Source organism: Ovis aries, chromosome 4 (assembly GCF_016772045.2).
Source record: "Ovis aries strain OAR_USU_Benz2616 breed Rambouillet chromosome 4, ARS-UI_Ramb_v3.0, whole genome shotgun sequence".
NCBI lineage: Eukaryota > Metazoa > Chordata > Mammalia > Artiodactyla > Bovidae > Ovis > Ovis aries.
The window spans coordinates 62,265,059-62,290,113 of NC_056057.1; the positions used below are offsets into that span (position 1 = coordinate 62,265,059).

General features: G+C 40.2%; 1 protein-coding gene across 5 annotated transcripts in view; it reads left to right on the forward strand.

Annotated features, from left to right (window-relative positions):
- Nucleotides 1–25,055, forward strand: part of AOAH (acyloxyacyl hydrolase) — a 199,116-nt gene that overhangs the window by 127,514 nt on the left and 46,547 nt on the right. For all 5 annotated transcript variants that reach the window (XR_009600488.1, XM_042248592.2, XM_060415018.1 and 2 more), the window contains one exon: nucleotides 12,887–12,969. Coding sequence is in view for 4 of the 5 variants with exons in the window: in XM_042248592.2 (XP_042104526.1) it covers nucleotides 12,887–12,969 (83 nt within the window). In the remaining variant the exon portion in view is untranslated. The remainder of the gene's footprint in view (nucleotides 1–12,886; nucleotides 12,970–25,055) is intronic.

Below are 25,055 nucleotides of genomic sequence, written 5' to 3' on the forward strand. Positions count from 1 at the left end.
AAACCATGAACACATTTTTATTTTACAAAAAATACTGAGGTATGTAATAACAAAATCAAAGCCCTCCCCTAATTTCATTCCCATTCCCAGAAGAAAGCCCTGTTATCAATTTAGGGTGGTTCCCTAACAGACTCTTTCTATGTATTTGTACATAAAGAAATAAATGCTTTGTTGGGGTTTTCGCATAAATGACATCATACTGTGCATAACAGACTATAACTTAATGCTTCCATAATACTTCCTGAAGCATTTTCCATTCTGATGCAGTTCTGCATGATATTTCATAGTATGGTTGTTTCATTCTCCTGTTGACGGTCAGTCAACTTAATTCCAAGTCCTCACAAATTTCGTTAGTTCTCTAATGAATTTCCTGTGGTTCTCTTTATGACTACATGTGAGAATGTCCTTAGGAAATAGGTTGCTGGGTCAGAAGGTATACATTTTTAATTTATTATAATCTTTCCAAAAGGGCTGCACCAATTTACATTCCCCAAAATATTGCATAAGAATACTTGTTGCCCCACACCTTTGTCAATACTGAATATTGCCCATTTTCTTAATTTTTTCCAATCTAACAAAAAGTATTTTATTTCATATTGTTTTATTATTGCATTGTATTCTATTACATATGTTCTCATACGTAACCTCTTGATTACGGGTGAGTTTGAATATTTTTCATAGGCATTTAAGCCTCATCTTTGTCGTATCTAGTTACTCTCGTTCGTACTTCACCAACCAAAGTTAGGAGTCAGTTCCTTGGACAGCATCTTCATACTAACCCCCATCTGACTCTGTGATTCTCTCCTGTGCTCCTGTTTTGCTCCTTCAATACCAATATCATCTCACTTGTCATAAGCGTTTACTCACTGTCTCACCACTCCACCCACCCCACACCAGACTCTGCATCTCCAGTACAGGGATCAGGCTTGCTTCTCTCTGAAGCCCGAACCCCTGGCACCTTGTGTGGCGCTGTGGTTGGTATTCAGTAATAAGAATCACTGAGTAAGTTCATAATGACATTACTTTACATTTGCAGAGTGTGGTACAATCTACAAACCTCCTTCCCTTGCAATTTCTCAGATTGCCTAAATCAAATCAGATTTGCAGGAATTAACATTTTAGGGAAAACGCCAGGGACAAGGGAGGAGGAGTATAAACAGCATGAATTGAATCACCAGCTGCATAACGGGATGCATATAAAAATAAATCAGTGTAACTTAAGCCCTTGGATTTCTAAGTGTGTTCTAAAATAAATATGTTCTACAAGAAATTAGCAAAAAGTCATCACAATATTAAAATAACTGCAGTCAACAAATTGGAGAAAATAAGTTTAAAGTAAAATTATCCATTCAGTAGTCAAGTAGAAAGAATAAAACAAAGGAAAGATCTGCTATTTGAAGAAATTAACCATTGATGTGAATTTTTGTCTGGAATGATATAATTTGACTGCAGTCTAGATTGATCAAAGTATATGTACAACCTCCAAATTTTTCTAGTAGGATTCTTGTAGCTGACTGAACTTGAGATTTTAGGCCATGCCATAATGCTCAAATATAGATCACAGAGATAATTCATCAATGTTCTTCAAAACCTGTTCTGTGAAGCACTAGTTCCACAAGATGTTAAAAGGTATTATACACATTTTTAAGAAGACTCCTAGGTCAAATAAGTTTTGGAAATGCTGATTTAAATAAAGGAAAACAAGTTTAATCAGTGTAAGGTTTATCAGAGCCTTCAATAAGCCCCAAAAGCTTTGCTTAGCTCCAAGGTATAATATGAAACATTTCCTAAACTAATTTGACCACAGAGCTATGTAATGTGTATATGTTTTATGAGAAAGATACATCTCAAGAAACTAGTGTTGTACAGAGCATCCTTTGAGAAACACTGTTGAGATTACTAAAACAATCTTCTTCTATGCCACAAGTGATCTTTTCGGACTTATAAATATCCACAGGCTTAAATCCCCCAGTTTTATCACAGTTTAATGTTTACCCTGATACAGTGGCCCAGAGTCATATCTGAGGCTGCAAACATAAGGATGGAGAGAGTTATAATGCTGCCAGCTCAGAGAAGGTCAGAGAAAGGAATCTTAGTGGAAAGTTAACAGGTAAGAAGCTTCGTGTGAGGATAGCAGCTCATGAATTATTGAACATGATGCCCATGAAGTCTATTTCCCTTTACTATTTTGCCACTCCAGATTCAAAATCTATCATGCTGTCTTGCTAATCTTTTCAAGTCTGAACTCCTAGGACCTGCTCTGCAATCATCCTCACCCCTGCAAACTCCCCCTTCATAATTAGCCCATTGCCAGACTCTCTGAATACACAATGAGTCATATTCTACATGTTTATCTCTCTCTGAGGCTGAAACCTTGGTTCTTCTGTGATGCAGTGAATTAAGGCTTATACAGTGCTCTGGGCTGTGGCTAGTATCAAAGAACTAGAAGGAATTTTAAAAATTCTTTAATCTATCTCCCTGGCCCCATGCTGGCCTGACCTTCAACCACTTGGAAAGAAAATTATTCACCCTTTTCTTAAAACTTCCTAGTCGTAGAAGTCCCTGAATAAAGTCTGTGTAGTCTCTAAGTTATCCACGTTCATCCCTGTATACTCCCCTGTCCTAATCCTTCACATCAGATGTTACCATTTATCTCTCCCTCACGCTGTTGCTCAGAGAAGGCAATGGCACCCCACTCCAGTACTCTTGCCTGGAAAATCCCATGGATGGAGGAGCCTGGTGGGCTGCAGTCCATGGGGTCACTAAGAGTCAGGCACGACTGAGTGACTTCAGTTTCACTTTTCACTTTCATGCATTGGAGAAGGAAATGGCAACCCACTCCAGTGTTCTTGCCTGGTGAATCCCAGGGACGGGGAAGCCTGGTGGGCTGCCGTCTCTGGGGTCACACAGAGTCGGACACAACTGAAGCGACTTAGCAGAGTCGGACACAATTGAGGCGACTTAGCAGCAGCAGCAGCACCCTATTCCTAGCCTTCCAAACCCCAGTGTTTTTGTGTGAGACTTACTCCCTGATATTCAGCTTGATAGTATCTCAGAATTTGTACCCAAACTGACTGTGCTCCTGATGAGAGTTCAGAAATAGATTCAGAATCTTCATAAGGATTTGATACATCTCTCTTGCTTCAATAATATTATCCTTGGTTTATCCCCAAAACCTCTGATATGCTAAGCCCTTTGGGAAACTATTTTTGTTGCCTCTCTCCAAATGGGTTCTGCTCTGAGTCAACAAAGGATGTGACCATTTTTCAGTTTCAAAGCCACCCATTTGTCCGCATTATTCTTGAGGCTTATTCTTGGTTTTACTCTTTCTCTTGTTGTGTTTTTCTTTCAGTCATAGTGAAATGGAATAGGGGTGGTAGTCCTTAGACGGTTCTTAGATAAAGTGGGTTTTTGTGTGTTTTCTGGACCCATGTTGGGAAAAGCCACTAGTAGATCTGAGATTTATCCGTTCTGGATGTTGGTATTAGAAATCAAAATCTGACTAGTGTATCAGTGAAATGGCTGTACTTCCCAGGCCCTACAATAGATGGGGCTGATAAAACTGGGACTTTAATATGGTGAACTTTCAAGCCTACTCTAGATGTTAAGGACACGCCTATCTTAGACAGTGTGGAAGGTATAAAAAAAACTTTTAAGCACAGCTTCTCCGCACTCCTCCTCCGCACTCCTCAATTGCAGAACTGAAGCTGTCACCTCTTCTACTAACCCATTGTACTGGGTTTTCCTCTGTTGGACTGGGTAGAATAGAGGAAAAATAGAGAAATAAAGATCATATGGGAAACTTGAGTCCAAGAAGAGAGGGGAGAGCAAACGGGGGGGGGGGGGGGGGGGCGGGTTGTGAAACCAGAATGGTGATCACAGTTAACCTTACTATGGATGGTATCCTCAGCTTAGCCTATTCATTCAAGTTACACTGACCCTGTATATAAATAACTTTCTATTAAGCAATCTTTTCAATTCGTAGGCATCTCAAATATTGTATTACAGGCTTCTCAACATATTGTATTGATCCTTCTATCTTCTTAGAATCCCTGAGCACTGCATGAGAAATTAAATTCCTAAAATTTATAAGGGAGATTATGTATTGAGAATGAGGATGAAAGAAAATAGTGTATTTGATTAAGTGAAATAGTTTCTAGTACTTAGTACAAAACCTCATCTCCAAAATTCAGAAATAGTAATTGTGGTCAGAAATAGTAATGGAACTATTCAGCTATTGATAAAGACGTCTATATTCTTTCTGTAATGAAAGAATTAGAACTGTACCTATATTATTAATATCCACAGTATTTACTCTCCATGAGCAGGTCAAGAGCAAAACAGTATTTTAGTATATAAATTCTATTTTTAGAAATTATTTTTGACGTCAAAAATATATTTCTGGCTAAATATTGGTAACAATTACTTTCCCAAAGGAAAATAACCCCTCTTTATTGACTGTGAACTTATTTTAGCATTGAACTGAGATCTAATGTGCATTTCCCATCTGCTTTTTTGAAATATAATAAAATAGTCAACGCAGAGGCCATAAATGGTGCAGTGGATAAAGTATTCATTTCAGGCTTCTGGGTAGAATAGCAGATTGAACAAAGCATTTACTTCTCTCCCCTGAGGAACCCCAGTAAAATGACAGGAAATGAATTTGTCCACAAGGACAAAGAGAACAGAAAGAGCCGATCACAAAATGTTGAAAGCCAGAAACACAAGGACAAGTGGTAACTGACTTAGTCAATTCAGGAAAGTTGCCTCCTAAGCTAGGAGGATGGAAGACTGAGAAGTAAATCAGTCTACACTGCAGAATCCCAAAGGGCTTGGGAACTGGCTAAATATAGTAGTTCTAGAAATGAAAGTGAGGCTAAAAGCAAGTGGTAGTTGGAAGATTACTGAAGAAGTAGTAAGATCCTCAGATAAGAAGCGTCCCTTCCCTTATTCTGAATGAGACTAGGGTTTATTCTCTGGGGATGCCAAGATCAAGAGCTTCTGGACTGGGAGACACCAGACAAAGTGTGGTAAGGAACACCTTATGAAAACACAAGCATGCTGAATCTAAGGTCTACCCACTGCTAGCCCCAGAAAGCTGGCAACCCAGAGACTAGAAGACCCTTCTCTGGGGAACCTGCACATCCCAAGAGGAAGGAGTCCCCAAGACTCTGACAGCAGTGGTTCCTTGAGAAAGACCCAGCCACTTCACCCACTGGCAAGGACCATAGATAGCAAGCCACACCCAGAAGGCCTACTTTCCAATCCACTTTTAAGATTTCAACTAACTTCCACTTTTAAACATAAGCCAACAACCCAAGATCATCAGATATATTAGAAAAACTTCAAATGTAAAAAACAACATAAAGAAAAAAATAACTTCAAGAAGACAGAAACTATGTTCCAAAAAAACAATTTTTAACTCTAATTAGAGTCAGACCTGATTTGGTGACTGAACAGCAACAACAATATCCCACTTATAAAAGTAATTTAAGTGAATATCTTCAAAAAGACAAGAGGAGATATTAATTCAGGTAACAAAAAAAGATAAATTATACCAGTGACATAGGAAGATTTTCATCAGTTCAGTTCAGTTCAGTTGCTCAGTCGTGTCCGACTCTTTGCGACCCCATGAATCGCAGCACTCCAGGCCTCCCTGTCCATCACCATCTCCCGGAGTTCACTCAGACTCATGTCCATCGAGTCAGTGATGCCATCCAGCCATCTCATCCTCTGTCATCCCCTTCTCTTCCTGCCCCCAATCCCTCGCAGCATCAGAGTCTTTTTCAATGAGTCAACTCTTTGCATGAGGCGGCCAAAGTACTGGAGTTTCAGCTTCAGCATCATTTCCTCCAAAGAAATCCCAGGGCTGGTCTCCTTCAAAATGGACTGGTTGGATCTCCTTGCAGTCCAAGGGACTCTCAAGATTTTCATAGATGTATTGAAAAAAATCAAGTTGAGGATATTATCCAGAAAATAGAATAGAAGACGAAGAGATACAAAATAGGACAGAAAAACTAGGAAAAATCAGAGAACCAGACTAGGTGACCCGATACCTAAATAACAGGAGTTCTAAGAAAGGAAAAAAATCATCAGTGGAATAATTCAAGAACATATCTCAGAACTGAGTGACATGAATTTCCAGGTTGAAAGGGTCCATCAAATGTCTAACACTGAATGAAAATAAAACCATGCCAAGCCTATCATCATGATGCTTCAGAACACTTAGAATGGACGTTACCCAGATTCTTAAAGGATTGAGAGTAACAGAGTAACTTCAGACAACACTAGGAGGCCACGAGCCAATGAACTGATTCCTTCAAACTTCTGAGGGAAAATGAAATTAACCTAGAATTCTATACGCATCCTTTCTGGGTATGTGTTGTTGTGTAACAAAGTACTCCGAACTTCAGTGGCTTAAAACAAGTCATTATTATATCCCACAGTTTGGCACTGTGAGAAATTCAGGAATTCAGGCAGAGTTTGACTGGCCAATTCTTCCTCTCCATGTGGCACTCACCAAAGACACTTGACGGTATTCACTTGGTGCTGGGCTGGAGGGTCCAAGATGGCTTCATTCATGTAAAGGAGTGCCTGAGAAGGGGTGACCAGAAAGCTGGATATAGCTGGGCCTCTCTTCCTTTCCAGGTAGGGCTTTTTTTTTTTTTTTAAATAGATTTTAATTTTTTGAGCAATTTTAGGTTTACAGAAAAAATTGAGCAGAAAGTACTGAGAGTTCCCATGTATGCCTCATCTTCTCAATTCCCCCTATTATTAACAACTTGCATTAGTATGGTACATTTGTTATAAATGAAGAGTCAACATTGATACAGTATTATTAACTGAAGTCCATAGTTCATATTAGGGTTTTCTCTTTGTGCTGTGCTTTCTATGAGTTTTGACAAATGTGTAATGACATATATTCACCATTACAATATTATACAGACTAGTTTCACAGCCCTAAAAAGCCCCTGTGCTCTACCTGTTAATCTTCCCCTCTCTCCTCATAACCCCTGGAAACCACCTTTTTTTTTTTTTTTTTTTACTGTCTCCATATTTTGCCTTTTCCAGAATGTCACGTAGTTGGAATTACGCAGTATGTAGCCTTTTCAGATTGGCTTCTCTTACTCTGCAGTATGCACTTAAGTTATCTCTGGCTTTTCATGCCATGATAGCTCACTTCTTTGTACTGTGACTAATAGTCTATTGTACGGATAGACCTGGTTCATTTGTCTATTCACCTATTGAAGGACATCTTGGTTGCTTCCACTATAAGGCTTTTTTTCATGATGTCTCCAGAAAGATAGACTTCTCAGATGGTGGACCAGGGCTCTAAGAGACTAGAGTTGCTAAGAATCTTAAAAGCCAAGCCAAAACTGGCAGAGTGCACTTCCACCACATCTCATTGGTGAAAGAAGTAACACGACAGCCAAGATTTAAGGGTAGGATTGCCAAAGATATGAAGCCATTCTTAAATCCACCACATTGGCCAGTGAGCAAACTCTGATGGTCCTAGAAGCCCATTTCTTTCTTCCTATTGGTAGCTTAGCAAGAAGCCAAGGGACTCCTCCTTTTTAACAAACCAATTACCTATCCCAGAAATCTATTATTATTGCAATTACTTAATGATTTACATACTCAAGAGTTATCTTTCTCTAAAAATATGTAGATGTGCTAGTCTAGCTATATACTGTTGGAGACAGCTTTTTATGAGATAATGAGAGTTCAGAAACCAAATGAACGCTGCTTCTTCTCTATTTGGATTTTTTCCCCATTAAGTCCTCTTAACCCTATTTGTGTTTGTACTTATGGTGTGACAGGCTGTGATTCTGGGCCCACCTTCCACCTCACACACAATACCTCACCACCCTATACCTCACCAAGTCAAAAAGTAAAAACAGTTTCAGATATACAAATGCTAATAATAATTTTACTTCCCACACATCCTTCAAACATAATATTTAAAAGTATGCTTCATCAAAAATAAGAAAAATGTGGCCTTCCAGGAAATGAGATATCCAATAAATCAGAAAGAGGTGAAGAAAACCTCCAGGAGGATGAAGAAGGGAGCTCCCAGGACACTGCTGCACCCCAGGGTGACAGAGTAACAAGTCCAGATTAAGCAGGTCAAGAGGTTTCAGGAGAGAATTCCACAAGAAGATGCAATTACTAAATTATATGATATATCAGAGCATATTGAAAGGAGATCAAATATTTATAAAAAGGTTTAAGGGTAAATTGATGTTAAATACTTCAGAACATTAAGCAGAGAAACAAAAGCAGCTATTAACTCCAGGGAAATAAAAGAGCTGTGAAGAGAAGAAAAAGCAACCATAGATCCGCTGTAAATAGCTGAAGCTTCTTGATAGTGGGATGTGAGTAGATAATGCCAAAGACTATAAGTCAAGGAGTAGCCTTGGAAGTATTTTATTTAGAAATAAGGAAGAAAATACAGAAATACTCAGCCAGGGACTTCCCTGGTGGTACAGTGGAAAAGAATCCACCTGCCAGTGCAGGCCACATGGGTTCAATCCCTCTTCTGGGAAGATTCCACATGTCATGGAGCAACTAAGCCTCTGTGCCACAACTACAGAGCCCGCGGAGCCAAAACTACTGAAGCTCATGTGCCTAGAGCCTCTGCTCCACAGCAAAGAGTAGGCCCCACTGGCTGCAACTAGGGAAAGTCTGAACACAGTTACAAAGACCCAGCGCAACCAAAACTAAATAAATAATTTAAAAAATATTTTAAAGGCTCAGCCAAATAAGGTTGAAATTAATTGCCTCTCAAAATGGAGAAACAGGCAGGATGAGGAATGTGAGATTGCTGTGTATCACTGCAAGGCTTGTAGACATAAATAATTCAACTATTTTGTTCCACAACTTCAAGTCTTTGCTCACATTCACTTTTTCAATAGTTCTTGCTCTGACAACTCTGATCCTAGTTCCCATGTCTCCTCTTTTTTTATAATAGCAATTACTGTCTTCTAGCATCCTCTGTAATTTGCTTATGCATGATGTTTAGTGGGGGGTTTTTTCCCCTCCCAGGATGTCAGTGATAGAGGGGCAGAGGTCTTTGTCTTTTTCACTTGCCAGTATAATCCAGATGCCTAGAACAGTGCATAGAACATAATTAGTTCAGTTCAGTCGCTCAGTTATGTCTGACTCTTTGCGACCCCATGAATCGCAGCACGCCAGGCCTCCCTGTCCATCACCAACTCCTGGAGTTCACTCAAACTCATGTCCATCGAGTTGGTGATGCCATCCAGCCATCTCATCCTCTGTCGTCCCCTTCTCCTCCTGCCCCCATCCCTCCCAGCATCAGAGTCTTTTCCAATGAGTCAACTCTTCGCATGAGGTGGCCAAAGTATTGGAGTTTCAGCTTCAGCATCAGTCCTTCCAATGAATACCCAGGACTGATCTCCTTTAGAATGGACTGGTTGGATCTCCTTGCAGTCCAAAGGACTCTCAAGAGTCTTCTCCAACACCACACTTCAAAAGCATTAATTTTCTAGCGCTTAGCTTTCTTCACAGCCCAACTCTCACATCCATACGTGACCACTGGAAAAACAATAGCCTTGACTAGACGGACCTTTGTTGGCAAAGTTATGTCTCTGCTTTTTAATATGTTATTTAGCTTGGTCATAACTTTTCTTCCAAGGAGTAAGCATCTTTTAATTTCATGGCTGCAGTCACCATCTGCAGTGATTTTGGAGCCCCAAAATATAAAGTCTGACACTGCTTCCACTGTTTCTCCATCTACTTCCCATGAAGTGATGGGACCAGATGCCATGAACTTAGCTTTCTGAATGTTGAGCTTTAAGCCAACTTTTTCATTCTCCTCTTTCACTTTCATCAAGAGGCTCTTTAGTTCTTCACTTTCTGCCATAAGGGTGGTGTCATCTGCATATCTGAGGTTATTGATATTTCTCCCGGCAATCTTAATTCCAGCATGTGCTTCTTCCAGTCCAGCGTTTCTCATGATGTACTCTGCATATAAGTTAAATAAGCAGGGTGACAATATATAGCCTTGACATACTCCTTTTCCTATTTGGAACCAGTGTGTTGTTCCATGTCCAGTTCTAACTGTTGCTTCCTGACCTGCATATAGGTTTCTCAAGAGGCAGGTCAGGTGGTCTGTATTCCCATCTCTTTCAGAATTTTCCACAGTTTATTGTGATCAGTCAAAGGCTTTGGCATAGTCAATAAAGCAGAAATAGATGTTTTTCTGGAACTCTCTTGATTTTTCGATGATCCAGTGGATGTTGGCATTTGATCTCTGGTTCCTCTGCCTTTTCTAAAACCAGCTTGAATGTCTGAAAGTTCACAGTTCAGGTATTGCTGAAGCCTGGCTTGGAGAATTTTGAGTGTTACTTTACTAGCATGTGAGATGAGTGCAATTGTAGAACATACAGAACATAGAACATAATAAGGTCAATAAACATCACTCAGGTAAAATAAATTGATTTTGAAAAGTATATGCCTGGGTCGCTTTGATATTAAAAAGTAAAATAAGTCACTTACCTCAAAACTCTACCACAGAGCAAAAATCCTATAATTAAATTATTGCTCAGAGACCTTGGTCTTCCATTAACATTAAGAAATATTATTATAATTCGGGGCTTCCCTGGTGGCTCAGATGGTAAAGAATCCGCCTGCAATGCAGGAAATCCTTGATCGACCAGGAAACCCTGGTCAAGAAAATCCACTGGAGGGAGGGCATGGCAATCCACTCCAATATTCTTGCCTGGAGAATCCCCATGGACAGAGAAGCCTGGCGGGCTATAATCTATGGGATTGCAAAGAGTAGAACAGGACTGACACGTACAGGCCATTAAGATTTAGGGAGTGGGGTGGGGTGCGGATTTGGAGTTTTACATACTTTATTGAAGTATGAAAGTGAAATTGAAATCGCTCAGTCATGTCCTACTCTTTGCGACCCCATGGACACCAGGCTCCTCCATCCATGGGATTTTCTAGGCAAGAGTACAGGAGTGGGTTGCCTTTTCCTTCTCCAGGGAGCTTCCCGACCCAGGGATTGAAACCAGGTCTCCCACATTGTAGACAGACACTTTATAGTCTGAGCCACCAGGGAAGTGAAGTATAGTTGATTACAATGTTGTATTAACTTCACGTGTATAGCAAAGTTATTCAGATATATACATATTATTTTTCAGATTCTTTTCCCTTATAAATTATTGCAGAATATTGAATAAGTGTATTGGGTGTGGTCCCCTGGGCTGTACTCTAGGTCCTTTTTCATTATCTATTTTTCATACAGTAGTGTGTATGTGTTAATACTAAACCCCTATTTTATTCCCCTGTTCCCTTTTCTCCTCTGGTAACCACAAGTTTGTTTTCTATTATCATTAGTTCTCTTAGACTTCAGAAAGAACACTACTTGCAGTGCATTCCAAATATGTACACACTTGGGATACAAATGTGTATCCCAAACCTGATACATGCTTACCTGTCTGAAGCACTGAGACAGTTGGTAAGCACTCTAATACAATGAGTGAAATTTATATAACACTTAAAAATAAATAATGATTTATGTAAGGTTGTGAGATAGGAAGTCTATTTTTATGAAGAGAAGATAAAATACACTTGAGAAGATAATTGAAAATGTCTGAGTTTAATTATTATTCCTTAGTTTATACCTGGCCTGGTTTCAAAAAGGATTTTAGGAAGCCTATGAAAGTATGGAGAACATAACATTAAATTGCATTTAAATTATATTAGAATTTGGCAAAAGAAGATAGAAAATCAAAGATGGGGCAAAGAGGAGCCAAGGAAGTAATTTAAAACATGTGCAGTTATAGCCTGCTATTGGTTGAAAATTCCTCTCTAAGATCTGTGTCCATTAGTATTACTGAATGTTAAGTAAGAGATTATGGGAAAACCCAAACAAACTCTTTGGCTAACCCAATAGATTCAGCTATAAGTAACAGAAAAACTCAATGTCTGAGAATTTAAATAAGATAACAAAGGAGTTTATTTCTCTCACATATGCAGTCCAGGTCTGATATGGGAGCTCAATTCTCACCCCTCTGCCTTCTCAGTGTAGAACTTATCCCCATAGTCCAAAATGGCAGCCATCCTATTGTTGGCAGCAGAATGGAGAAAAAGGACTGAGCAAGGTCACCAGACAGTTGTTTCCTGAGATGCATTCCCAGAAGCCATCACTGGAGAATTCCACTCATGGTCCAAAGCTTAGTGAGGTGGCCGCTCCTAGCTGCAGGTAAAGATGGGTAAAGCCATCATCGCTAGGGGGGCAGACATGTGTCCTACTAAAATTTCTATTAAAACGGATGAAGGTGGGGGGAACTCCCCTGGTGGGCCTGTTAAGACTCCCTGCTCCCAATGTACGGGACACAGGTTTGACCCCTGGTTGGGGAACTGGGATCCCATGTACCACATGGCACAGCCAAAAAAAAATTTTTTTTAATTAAATTAAAATAAATTGAAAAGTAAAATGGAAGAAGGGAAAGAAAGGAATCTGAAAGACAAGAGTGTCTGTCAGAGCTTCACAACAACCAAAAGCAGAAAGGAAACATGGTCAGGTTTAAAATAATCAAACTGGTAAAAATGATCAATTCCTCAAGAGATTTGAAACAGCTCTTGGTTGAAAGGTTAGAAAGGGATGATTGGAAGTCGTCATTAAAAAAAAGAAGTTTGAACTTATCACATCAATGCAACCCATTTTGTAGAACTGTTCTTGTAACAATTCCTAGTAATGTATTGACAATTTAGAGAAAATGTGTCTGCAGAGATTTGATTTTCTGAGTTCATTTTCACATTTTAAAAAAATTACAATAAAAACATGCTTCTTTGAACTCAATCATGTAAATGTCCTGAAATTAAATATACACATATATGTTTGTTTCAGAATTAAAGAAAATTCTATTTACCTTCGTTTACGGAAAAGAAACCGCTGCAATCACAGGGACTATCAGAATATTTCAAAAAATGGTATGTAGTGTTCCATTTAAATCTTCACCAATGTGCCCGTAATAATTGGTTTTATTTCATAAGTACCCAAAAGCAGAGAATTAGATAACAAGACTAAGATGAACAAATTCCCTTTCTAATACCATTGCCTTTTCTGAGAGGGGGCCTTGGGTTCAAAGACTTTCACCCACAGCACAAGAGAAAGAGACAAGATGCAGTCAAGGCAGAGACTACAAGGGCCTCTCAGTCATCCAACAGCAAAGTTCTAGAAAGGCCAAAGTGAGGACATCAAGGTTCAGGAAGCCAGAACTAAGTGAGCATTAGCAGAACAAGGGCTGATTGAAATCCAGGTCATTGCAAAGACTCTGCTTTCCCTACGGTGCAGCATCACCCACATTTCTACTCGGCTTGGGGTTTTAAGAAAAACAGCTAAGAGTTTGTGGCTGAAATCCCCCAAAGCCATTTTAAAAATGAACTGTTTTCATGTGTTTGAAAAGACGCTCAACATCACTCATTATCAGAGAAATGCAAATCAAGACCACAATGTGGTACCATTTCACACCAGTCAGAAGGGCTGCAATCCAAAAGTCTACAAGCAATAAATGCTAAAGAGGGTGTGGAGAAAAGGGAACCCTCTTACACTGTTGGTAGAAATGCAAACTAGTACAGCCACTATGGAGAACAGTGTGGAGATTCCTTAAAAAATTGCAAATAGAACTGCCTTATGACCCAGCAATCCCACTGCTGGGCATACACACCAAGGGAACCAGAATTGAAAGAGACACATGTACCCCAATGTTCATCGCAGCACTGTTTATAATAGCCAGGACATGGAAGCAACCTAGATGTCCACCAGCAGATGAATGGATAAGAAAGCTGTGGTACATATATACAATGGAGTATTACTCAGCCATTAAAAGGGATACATTTGAATCAGTTCTAATGAGATGGATGAAACTGGAGCCGATTATACAGAGTGAAGTAAGCCAGAAAGAAAAACACCAATACAGTATACTAACACATATATATGGAATTTAGAAAGATGGTAATGATGACCTTGTATGCAAGACAGCAAAGAGACACAGATGTATAGAACGGACTTTTTGACTCTGTGGGAGAGGGAGAGGGTGGGATGATTTGGGAGAATGACATTGAAACATGTATACTATCATGTAAGAAACGAATTGCCAGTATATGTTCGATACAGGATATAGGATGCTTGGGGCTGGTGCACGGGGATGATCCAGAGAGATGATATGGGGTGGGAGGTGGGAGGGGGGTTCAGGATTGGGAACTCATGTACACCTGTGGCGGATTCATGTCAATGTATGACAAAACAGTATTGTAAAAAACAAACAAACAAACAAACAAAAGAAAAATACATATGCAGCCATTAACTTAAAAAAAAAAAAAGAATGAGACTGATAGAGCACATAAGAAGAAGATGAACAAGAAAGTCAAAACATTTCCAAATTTTGAGGATCCCAAGTAATCTGGGTAGAGCTTCCCTTAGAACTCTGAGTAGAATGATGGATGCTAAATAAATCATGATTATTAATAAGATAATGTGTAATAAACTTATTAGTTTATATTCTGTATGCATTGTAGAAGAAGCCTGTAAGAATATATACCAAAATGCTAATAAAGAATTATCTTTAAACAGTTAAAAAAAAAAAAAAAAGGAACTGTTTTCAGAGTGTCATCATGACTTCCAGGTCTCCATCCACTCCCGTGTGTCCCAGACATCTGTGTCTTCTGGGTTTGCTTCTTCCCTGTGTGGTTCTCACCTCCCACCTTGGACCCAGATTCAGTCCGTAGCCACACAATTTTGACGAAACTCCTGATTGATAAACCGTGGCCTTCAGTTCAGTTCAGTTCAGTCGTTCACTCATGTCCAACCCTTTGTGACCCAGACACGGTGCTGAACTGCAGCACTTCAGGCGTCCCTGTCCATCACCAACTCCCAAAGCTTCCTCAGACTAATGTCCATTGAGATGGTGATGCCATCCAACCATCTCATCCTCTGTCATCCCCTTCTCCTCCTGCCTTCAATCTTGCCCAGCATCAGGGTCTTTTCCAACGAGTCAGTTCTGTGCATCAGGTAGCCAAAGTACTGGAGTTTCAGCTTCAACATCATTCCTTCCAATGACACCATGGCCTGGCTACTGCCTAATGAGCTGCCAAGTAATGTTTTCTGACAATAATGGAAAGATGGCAAACATTTAGTGTGTGTGTTGCCACTCCATCTTCCAAAGCCTGGGGAAAATATTCCTAATACACCTTGGCACTCTTGTCTGATGCACTCAGATTCCACCTCAATGATTCTCACAGTACAGCTCATCTGAAGACACCATCAACAAATTAGACTTGGCACAGAAAGTTAAACCTATTTGCCATCCCTGTGCCATCTCTAATCAAGAGTATTACAGAATTTCCCAAGCAGTACAAGTTCTATCTAAGTATATGACCTACAAATAACATTTTTATAATATATATTCTACACAGAACAAATGTTCTGTTGTAAGGACAACATAGCTCTTTTCTTACTGATGAAATAATAGCTGGTGTTAATCTCTTACCGAATGCTAATAACAATTTATGTAAAATATTTCACTTAATTATTCTTGCAAGTATTTGCTATATATAACATATTATACTATATTATTTCACATCACATTGTATTTCTTCAATTCTAAGATACCACTGATTGTGTTAGCTCTGTAGAGTGTTAAGGTGGTGAAAATGACAGAGACTTCCCTGGTGGCTCAGTGGTAAAGAATCTGCCTGCCAATGCAGGAGGCGCAGGTTCGATCCCTGGGTCAGGAAGCTCCACTGGAGAAGGAAATGGCAAACCATTCCAGCATTCTTGCCTGGAAAATCCCATGAACAGAGGAATCTGGCAGGCTATAGCCCATAAGGGGTCACAAAGAGTTCAACATGACTTAGGGACTAAACAACAACATATAGATTACAGCTCTCAACCCAGTATCAGATGTGTTAAAATACATTTCTCAGAATTTAGGATCTTTAATGATATCCACCTGGACCTGACAGAAGCAGAAGATATTAAGAAGAGGTGGCAAGAATACACAGAAGAACTGTACCAAAAAGATCTTCATGACCCAGATAATCACGATGGTGTGATCACTCACCTAGAGCTAGACTTCCTGGAATGTGAAGTCAAGGAGGACTTAGGAAGCATCACTATGAACAAAGCTAGTGGAGGTGATGGAATCCCAGTTGAGCTACTTCAAATCAGCTGTGAAAGTGCTGAACTCAATATGTCAGCAAATTTGGAAAACTCAGCAGTGGCCGTAGGACTGGAAAAGGTCAGTTTTCATTCCAATCCCAATGAAAGGCAATGCCAAAGAATTCTCAAACTACTACACAGTTGCACTCATCTCACACACTAGTAAAGTAATGCTTGAAATTCTCCAAGCCAGGCTTCAGCAATACGTGAACCGTGAACTTTCAGATATTCAAGCTGGTTTTAGCAAAGGCAGAGGAAGTGAAGTGAAGTCGCTCAGTCGTGTCTGACTCTTTGTGACTCCATGGACTGTAGCCTACCAGGCTTCTCCATCCCTGGGATTCTCCAGGCAGGAATCCTGGAGTGGGTTGCCATTTCCTTCTCCAGGAGATCTTCCCAACCCAGGGATCAAACCTGGGTCTCCTGTATTGCAGGCAGACGCTTTACCATCTGAGCCACAAGGGAAGTCTGTCTCAAAAGGCAGAAGAACCAGAGATTAAATTGCCAACATCCACTAGATCATTGAAAAAGCAAGAGAATTCCAGAAAAACACCTATTTCTGCTTTATTGACTATGCCAAAGCCTTTGACTGTGTGGATCCCAATAAACCGGAAAATTCTATGGGAGATGGGAATACCAGACCACCTGACCTATCTCTTGAGAAACCTGTATGCAGTTCAGGAAGCAACAATTAGAACTGGACATGGAACAACAGACTGGTTCCAAATAGGGAAAGAAGTACGTCAAGGCTGTATATTGTCACCCTGTTTATTTAACTTATATGCAGAGTACATCATGAGAAATACTGGGCTGGAAGAAGCACAAGCTGGAATCAAGATTGCTGGGAGAAATATTAATAACCTCAGATACGCAGATGACACCACCCTTATAGTAGAAACTTAAGAAAAACTAAAGAGCCTCTTGATGAAAGTGAAAGAGGAGAGTGAAAAAGTTGGCTTAAAACTCAACATTCAAAAAACTAAGATCATGGTAAATAGATGAGGAAATAGTGGAAACAGTGGCAGACTTTATTTTCTGGGGCTCCAAAATCACTGCAGATGGTGACTGCAGCCATGAAATTAAAAGACGCTTACTCCTTGGAAGAAAAGTTATGACCAACCTAGACAGCATATTAAAAAGCAGAGACATTACTTTGCCAACAAAGGTCCGTCTAGTCAAGGCTATGGTAGTCATGTATGGATGTGAGAGTTGGACTATAAAGAAAGCTGAGCGCCAAAGAATTGAAGCTTTTGAACTGTGATATTGGAGAAGACTCTTGAGAGTCCCTTGGACTGCAAGAAGATCCAACCAGTCCATCCTAAGGGAAATCAGTCCTGGGTGTTCATTGGAAGGACTGATGTTGAAGCTGAAACTTTGGCCACCTGATGCAAAGAGCTGACTCATTTGAAGAGACCCGGATGCTGGGAAAGATTAAGGACAGGAGGAGAAGGGGACGACAGATGATGAGATGGTTGGATGGCATCAACGACTCAATGGACATGAGTTTGGGTAGGATCCAGCAGTTGGTGATAGACAGGGAGGCCTGGCATGCTGCAGTTCATGGGATTGCAAAGAGTCGGACACGACTGAGCAACTGAACTGAACTGAACTGAATGATATCCACATTGTTACAGCTGAGAAAACAGGTGTAGAGAAGCCAAAATTTTGTTCAGATCCCATCAATAAGAAGTTCAGATCCAGAATTTGTACCCAGCTTGTCTCACTCCACTGAGACACCAGCAAAGATAATACAGTCACCAGTCTATCATCTGAGACTATCCTGCAGAAAGAGATCAGCTTTGTCTCTCTGTGTATGGACATGCTCAATAGTTTATTGAAGTTGTCAATAAATCTGACCAAGGATCATCATAGACATAAAGTGAACACTGGCCGCTTGTTGACCTCTCTTTTTCCTTCAGTGAGATATTCAAACAGCCCCAGTGTTGTCAAAAGTTCTGTCAACAGAGACTGTAAAAATCAAAGAACAAAAATACCGACATGGAATATTATGCAGCTCTAGAAAATGAGCCTTAAAACAATATATTTTTTTTAGACCGACTAGGAAGCCATTGCTTCCCATTTGTACTTTTAAAAATTTTATTTGACTGCTTCGAGTCTTATTTGTAGCACCTAGGATCTTCCTTGTCTCATGCAGGATCTTCATTTTGGTGTGCAGTCTCTCTAGTTTTGGCTCACAGGCTTAATTGCTCATGGCACATGGGATCTTAGTTCCCTGACCAGGGATGGAACCCATGTCTCCTGCATTGCAAGGTGGATTCTTAACCACTAGGCCACAGGGAAGTCCCCATATATTTTTATTTAGAAAGAAAAACACTGCCAAAAGAAAATTCAGGATGTAAAATTGGATATTGCTTTAATTTCTACTATATTTTTAAAAGAAAAGAAAAACAAATAGCTGCACATAAGAAAATACACCAAAATCATAATGTTTGATAAATTATGGGTGATTGTTTTTTCTTTTTTTTTTTTAACCTGTTTCCCAAAGATTTTGGTTTTATATAGAAATAACAACAACAACAATAAAAATCTAGAAGGAAACCGAGCAAAATAAAGGACTTGTCCAAGGTCCCCTGCTGAGGGTACATGTTAGCTGCAGAATAAGGAACAGAATTTGGCCAGAAACACAAGCTGGAAGCTGTGCTCTCCCCGTGTGCCTGCAACACCAGCATCTCTCTCTCACAAGACCCAGGCATGTCGTCTCCACATCACTTTGTACCCACAATGAATGCAGCCATCTTTTGTAAAATCAAAAAGACCAAAGTAAAATTCTCTGAAAAGTACTTGGTACAATTTATGGTCGACATCTCTCCTTTTGTGGTACACTGTCTTGACAGCATTTCTTTAAAATTCAGATTGTGGAGATAAAAAGAGAGAAAGGATATGGGAGGAGAGCCTAATCATAAAAAAACACGCGTGTCAAAATTTGATTGAAACCCATGGCTTCTGTCAGACTTTTATCTAATGAATAGATGCTGGGGTGGAGTTGCAGGATGGGGGGGTGGTATTTCCTTTCTTTTCTTTAAATTCACAATCCTTAGAAATACACAGAGCATACACTCTGTCTAGTATAAGTTCTTTGAAAATGCTTCTTGACTATTTTTCTAAGGATGTAATTTTTTAAAAAAATTTTAAAGTTTCTCATAGTTACTCATTATTTAATGTTCTGGCTTTATTCTCCAGCTCCTCTTCCTGTTTTCTGCTACTTTCCTCAATATGGGTTTTTCCTTTGATATTATGCAGCATGTAACCTGACTACCGGAGCCAAGTTATTTCAATTACTCCCCAAGGTTTTTATTAGATATAGAAAGAGTCAGCTTTCTACAGCCTGCATACTTATGGATACACTTATTTTTCAGAACCAGTGAGAAAGAGGAAAAAGGGAAGAAAGAGTTGAATGAAATATGAAAGCATTTCTTAAAAATTGCATAGTGAGAATCAAAGAAACAGCTCCTATTTTCCTTTTGATGTTTATATACAAGATCTCAAAAATTTCTATAGATACCTCTACCATGAACCATTGTCAGCAATTATATGGCATTTTAAAATGTAAACTGTTGAAGTCATTTTAATTTGGGTACTCATTCTCTGGCATTGGGGGTTACTTAGGCACACCAAGATTCCTGCTAAGGCTTCTTTACAATCATCAAAGGGGAGGGGTTGCAGCATCCCTTACAGCTTCCAAAACAACATGGGAGTTGGGTGGGGGTCAGTGTAGGGTGTGGAGTGGTCTGGGTCCTCACAGAATAGCACCTTACTTCTCAGAGATACAAAGTAAAGCCCAGAGAATAGAGAGCAGAGGTCTTCCCCTCCTTGTTGCTTCATAGGATCTTTTTCCTTTGTGTAAAAAATAGACTGGTTTTAAATTTAGGTGCTGGAACTGGTGTGTAACTTGGACAAATTATTAAATTTCTCTGGTCTATTTCTGCATCTACAAAATGGGAATCATGGTTCGATGAGCACAACTGCCAAAGGTGATACCAGGATCTCATTCTTGGTTGCCTAGACAACAAGCCAGCTGCAGTGGGGTTCTTCACCCCATCCTCCTGGGGGAAAGGCTGCACCTAAATTCAGTAGGATGATGGAGTTCAGGGGACAAACCCAGCCTTGTAAGTTTGCCTTTCCCCAGTAAAGCCAATTCCTTAAACTATGTTGTGTGACATGAAGGAATTCATCACAAAACCCAAATGAGGCTCCCTTTGCAAAGTGGGGTGATAGCAGTCCACACTTGAACTTCACTAGGCTGTGGTAAGGTTGAATGAGAAAATACATTGCTGCTTCTTCTTTTTTTTTTTTTTTGGTTTTCATTTATTTATTTATTTATTTTTAATTTTAAAATCTTTAATCATTCATTATTGTTGCTAACTTCATCACCTGGCCTATTATTTACTCAGCATTTTAAAAAATCAGTCCCTTTTTCAATATAACATTTCTTATAAAGTAAGCGGATTTGAAAAAACAAAAATAAATTTAAAAGACACCTGTTCATGACAGAAAGGCTTTCAGAGCTCAAGGGCAAAAAGAGGGGCATCTAGCATTGAGTTTTCTGGCCCACGGAAACAGTGGCAAGCAGGAAGGTAATGGAGATGGGGGAGGGGCACCGGCCCCACCTGGAGAATCTGGCAGAAAGAAGGGAGCTTCTTCCGGGAGGAAAAAGCCGGGCTAGGGATAGGAGTGGGAAGTGATGGAAACTGATAGATAGCAGGTCTAAGCCTGACAGAGAGGAGCTGGGATGAAGGGTAGGGGAGAAATGAAGGAACTGCGGAGGGAGCCCTGGGGAATGGAAGGTGGATACAGCCTCCCTAGAGAGGCTGGAGGAGACAGCAGGCAAGGGAAGGGTTAAGGCAAGAAAGAAAGTGCTGAAGGTGGGGCAGTGGAGGACCCCCCCCCCCCATCCCCGCACTGAGATGGGTGGGGCAAGAGCTAGAAGCTGTGGCCGGAAGGGACTGGAGAACAAGCCTTAGCTGGTTGAGCTGGAAGGTCTAGAACATGTCGGAAGGAGCAGAAGCAGATGAGGGGTTTCACCTTTTCTCTAGTGATGATCACCCATCAGAGACTAGAGCTCTAAGCATGGATGCCAGTCAGTATTCAGTTGCGAAGGTGCACACAGCAAACATGGCCCCCGAAACCACCTCCTACACCCATGCTGCATGTTCTAGTCTTTGGGACCCCATCACTGGGACTCAGGCCTGGTGCTCAGGGAGGACTGAATAAATACTAGCTTTGGGAACTTCCCTGATGGCCCAGTGGTTAAAATTCTGCGCTTCCAATGCAGGGTCGAAGGTTCAATGCCTGATCAAGGAACTAAGATCCCACATGCTGCACGGTGCAGCCAACAAATAAAAACCAAAAATAAAGGGGGAAAAAAGTTCATCTAAAAATGATCGTATGGTTTAAAAAATAAATACTAGCTTTTATTCAACCCTCACTGAAGTCCTTTGTCCCTGCCTCTGTGTCTGCATCTCCTCGCTTATAGCTGAGTCATTTGCTCCAAGTCTGGCTTCCCCCTCTGACACTGAGGATATGTACCCGCAACCCCGAGCTCAGACTCTGCTGCATGTAGTAGGTACCTGTCAACCCAACATGCTTTTTTTAAACTAATAACTCTCAGGGGTTACATTTAACCTTTGAAGAGAGGAAAAGCACACACACAATAATCTTTTGCCAACCTGAATACCTCCATGGTGGGCAAAAACTCTGAGTGACAAGATTACACTCCATCTAAAATAAAGGGTAGAAGAAAAACAAATGTTAACATGGTATTCAATATCAGTATGTATTTTAAAGTAAATAAAAATTCATAAGGCATCGCCTTCCAAAATAAACAAGACTCTTCTGCTTTAAGAAACAAGCAAATCCCAGCCCTAAATCTCCATGGCCACAGCCTGCCGAGGAGGGCACCTGACGAGCTTAGGGGTTGCACTGAGGATCTCTTTCCAGTTTGCAAACGGGACTTTACTAGCTTGAAATAGAATGTCTTTTTCTGCCGCCAACCTCCTTCATTTTATTTTTGCAAGTTTAGCAAAGCTGGTGTAAACACCTGTTTGGGGTTGTTTTGTTTTCAGAAAGTCAAAAGTGCTGAAGAGTGTGTTTTCTTGAGGGGCCCATCCATACAGTGAGAGACTGCCTCTCTCTGTGCACCCATATGTTAACCCACTCAGTGGGAGAGTGGGGCACAAGGGACTGACTGCAAACATATAGATATGAAAAGTGGAGAATGTTAACATTTGCCAAAGTGCATGTGTTTACAGACTCATCTACCCAACCCAACCCAGCCCCAAGCCCCTTCTCACCAACCAGATTCGATCTTGAACTTCTTGGCTTCTCTACCCAGCCCCCAGCCCCCACACCTCCAAAAAAAAAGAAAAAGAATTCATCTTGATGGTTCCCCTGTTTAGCCTTTAGTTAAACCATATGGAGAATGGGAGAGAATCTGACAGACCTGGAGAAACTAAAACAGGGGGGCAGAATTCAGGGCTGCGTGTGGAATTCACATTCAGACCATCTACAGGATAATGTCTTAGGAAGGCTGAATGGGTGGAGTGGGGAGGAGAAGAGAAAGCTGGGTAGTGATGGGGGGAGGATGCAATTCTAAGGTAGACACCTCTCCAAAGAGGAGGGCTTGGAGCAGAATCAGAGTGAAAGGGAGCGGGGAGAAGTAACTTGCCCACGGTCCATTAGCTTGTTAGAGCTGAAAACTGTGCCTGTATCCTACTGGGCACGCCAGCATGTCTGTCCAGTCCCCCCACCAGGCCATACTGTCCCGCTTTTGAATTCTAGTCTCTAAAGCCACCATCTTACTTGCTGGGACACCAATACCTGCCTTGGAGGCCAGGTGAATGTCAGAATTATATACCTTGACCCAGCATTCTATGTCAGCTTTCTTTGTCAAAAGTGGTCCTCTCAGAAAGGGATGGAGACAAGGAAAAAGTAAAAGAAGGATTAAGAGAAAAACTACAAATGAAGTATTAATTCAGGCTTAGCTGAATTCAATTATATATACAAGGGCTTATTATTTATATACCCTCCCAGCCCCTCCTCCAAACCTCTGTATTAGAAGAAAAAAGTTTTTACTTTAACTGAGCAACTGCTCCTGTAGTCTACTGCAGTCTACTGCTACTGTAGTATTTAGTTATAATCTGAATTAAATCATGAAGAAACACAAGACAAACCCCAAATGAAGGACATTGTATAAAATGATTGGCCAGCACCCTTCAAAAGTGTCAAGGTTGTGAAAGACAAAGAAAGACTAAGGAATCACCCCAGATTAAAAGGAGGCAAAACAGACATTAAAAAAAAAAAAAGACAAACATGAAAGTAGATAGAACATGTAATCCTGAATTGGATGCTGGCCCTGGCCATCAGTGGGGCAATTAGTGAAATTTGAATGAGGTCTGTAGAGTAGACAATAGTATTGAACCAATGTGAATTTCCTCATTTCCATCACTGTACTATGATTATGAAATATGCTCACATTTCCCATTTAGGGATCTGGATGAAAGGGTATGTGCAAATCCTTTGTTCTATTTTTGTAACTTTTTGTTTAGCATTCTAACTTACAGAAATTATTTCAACTTTTTAGAAATCATTTCAAAGTGAAAATTTTAAGACAATTTTTTAAAGCCACAGAGTATTGGAAGAAGCAAAGAAGTCACCTTTGCCAAACAGAAATAGGCCCTCAGTAAATATTTGATGAACCCCATCCACTGGGTGGAATATTTGGTCTCAACCCAAGATGTTGAGAGGAAATAACGGAAATTATTTATAATAGAACAACTAGGACATTTCTGTTTAGGAGCTATTATCTAGTGTGATCACAACAACAAGCAAAGATTTTAATACCGATTTTTGAGATGCTTGATCTAAAAGGCAAATGCACACAGATATACTATAGGACTGCAGGCATCAAAACTTGTTATTTCTCTCAAAGACCAAAAATACTTCCAAGATACAGCACTTGACTATAATAGAAACTTTTGAAAGAGTGATTTCAAAAGTTTCTATTTTAGTCTGACATTTGTCATACAGAGGGATACATTTTCCTCCATTTATTAGAGGACATCATTCCAATTTTTAATACTTTCTGGAATTTCAAAGAATCATTAAAGAATGGAGATATTCTGATTCCAGTGGGACTATTTCTTGGGATTTATCTACACAGCCCTTTCTGGCTTCTGCTTATTCCAGGCAAACATCAAAGTGGGGCAGCATAACTGACAACAATTATAATACGAAGAGTGATGAGCGTATGCTTGAGATTCTTCTGTTAGGTCAAGATTTTCATTCTGTACTTCTTGAATCAGCACACCTGCAAAGGACAGATTCAGAAGCATATCTTACACTTTTATATGTAACTGCGTGTGGCAAGTGTTCCTGAAGTCCTCAGGGGTCTCTTTTCAATCAATCCCTTTTGTTTAGGGCTCAAGATGAAGGCCATCACAGGGAAAGTTCACTGCTACTTGTGTTTAGAAATGAACTTGCTGGATTTTTTGTCAGTTTCAAAGCATCTTGGGCTGTGCCTTTTACCACGGGTCTTCTCTTCTCTTTTACTTCCCTTCCTCTCATGCTCCATTGGATTTTGCCCCACCACTCTCTCTGTTTCCTCTCCAGTGTTGCAATAGGTGCTAGAAACAGAAAGGTGAACAAGACCTAGTCCCCATCTTAAAGGAGATCATAAGTAAGCAGAAAAGAGAGACAAGACGGAAACAATTATGGTTCTTATAAAAAGACACTAAAATAGAGGGAGGTTGAGGCCTTCTGAAGGTGGGAGCCACTTAACTCTGCCTGGAGGAGAGGAAATCTTCAGAGAAGATACATTTGAGCAGAGAGCTTTGCAGAAAAA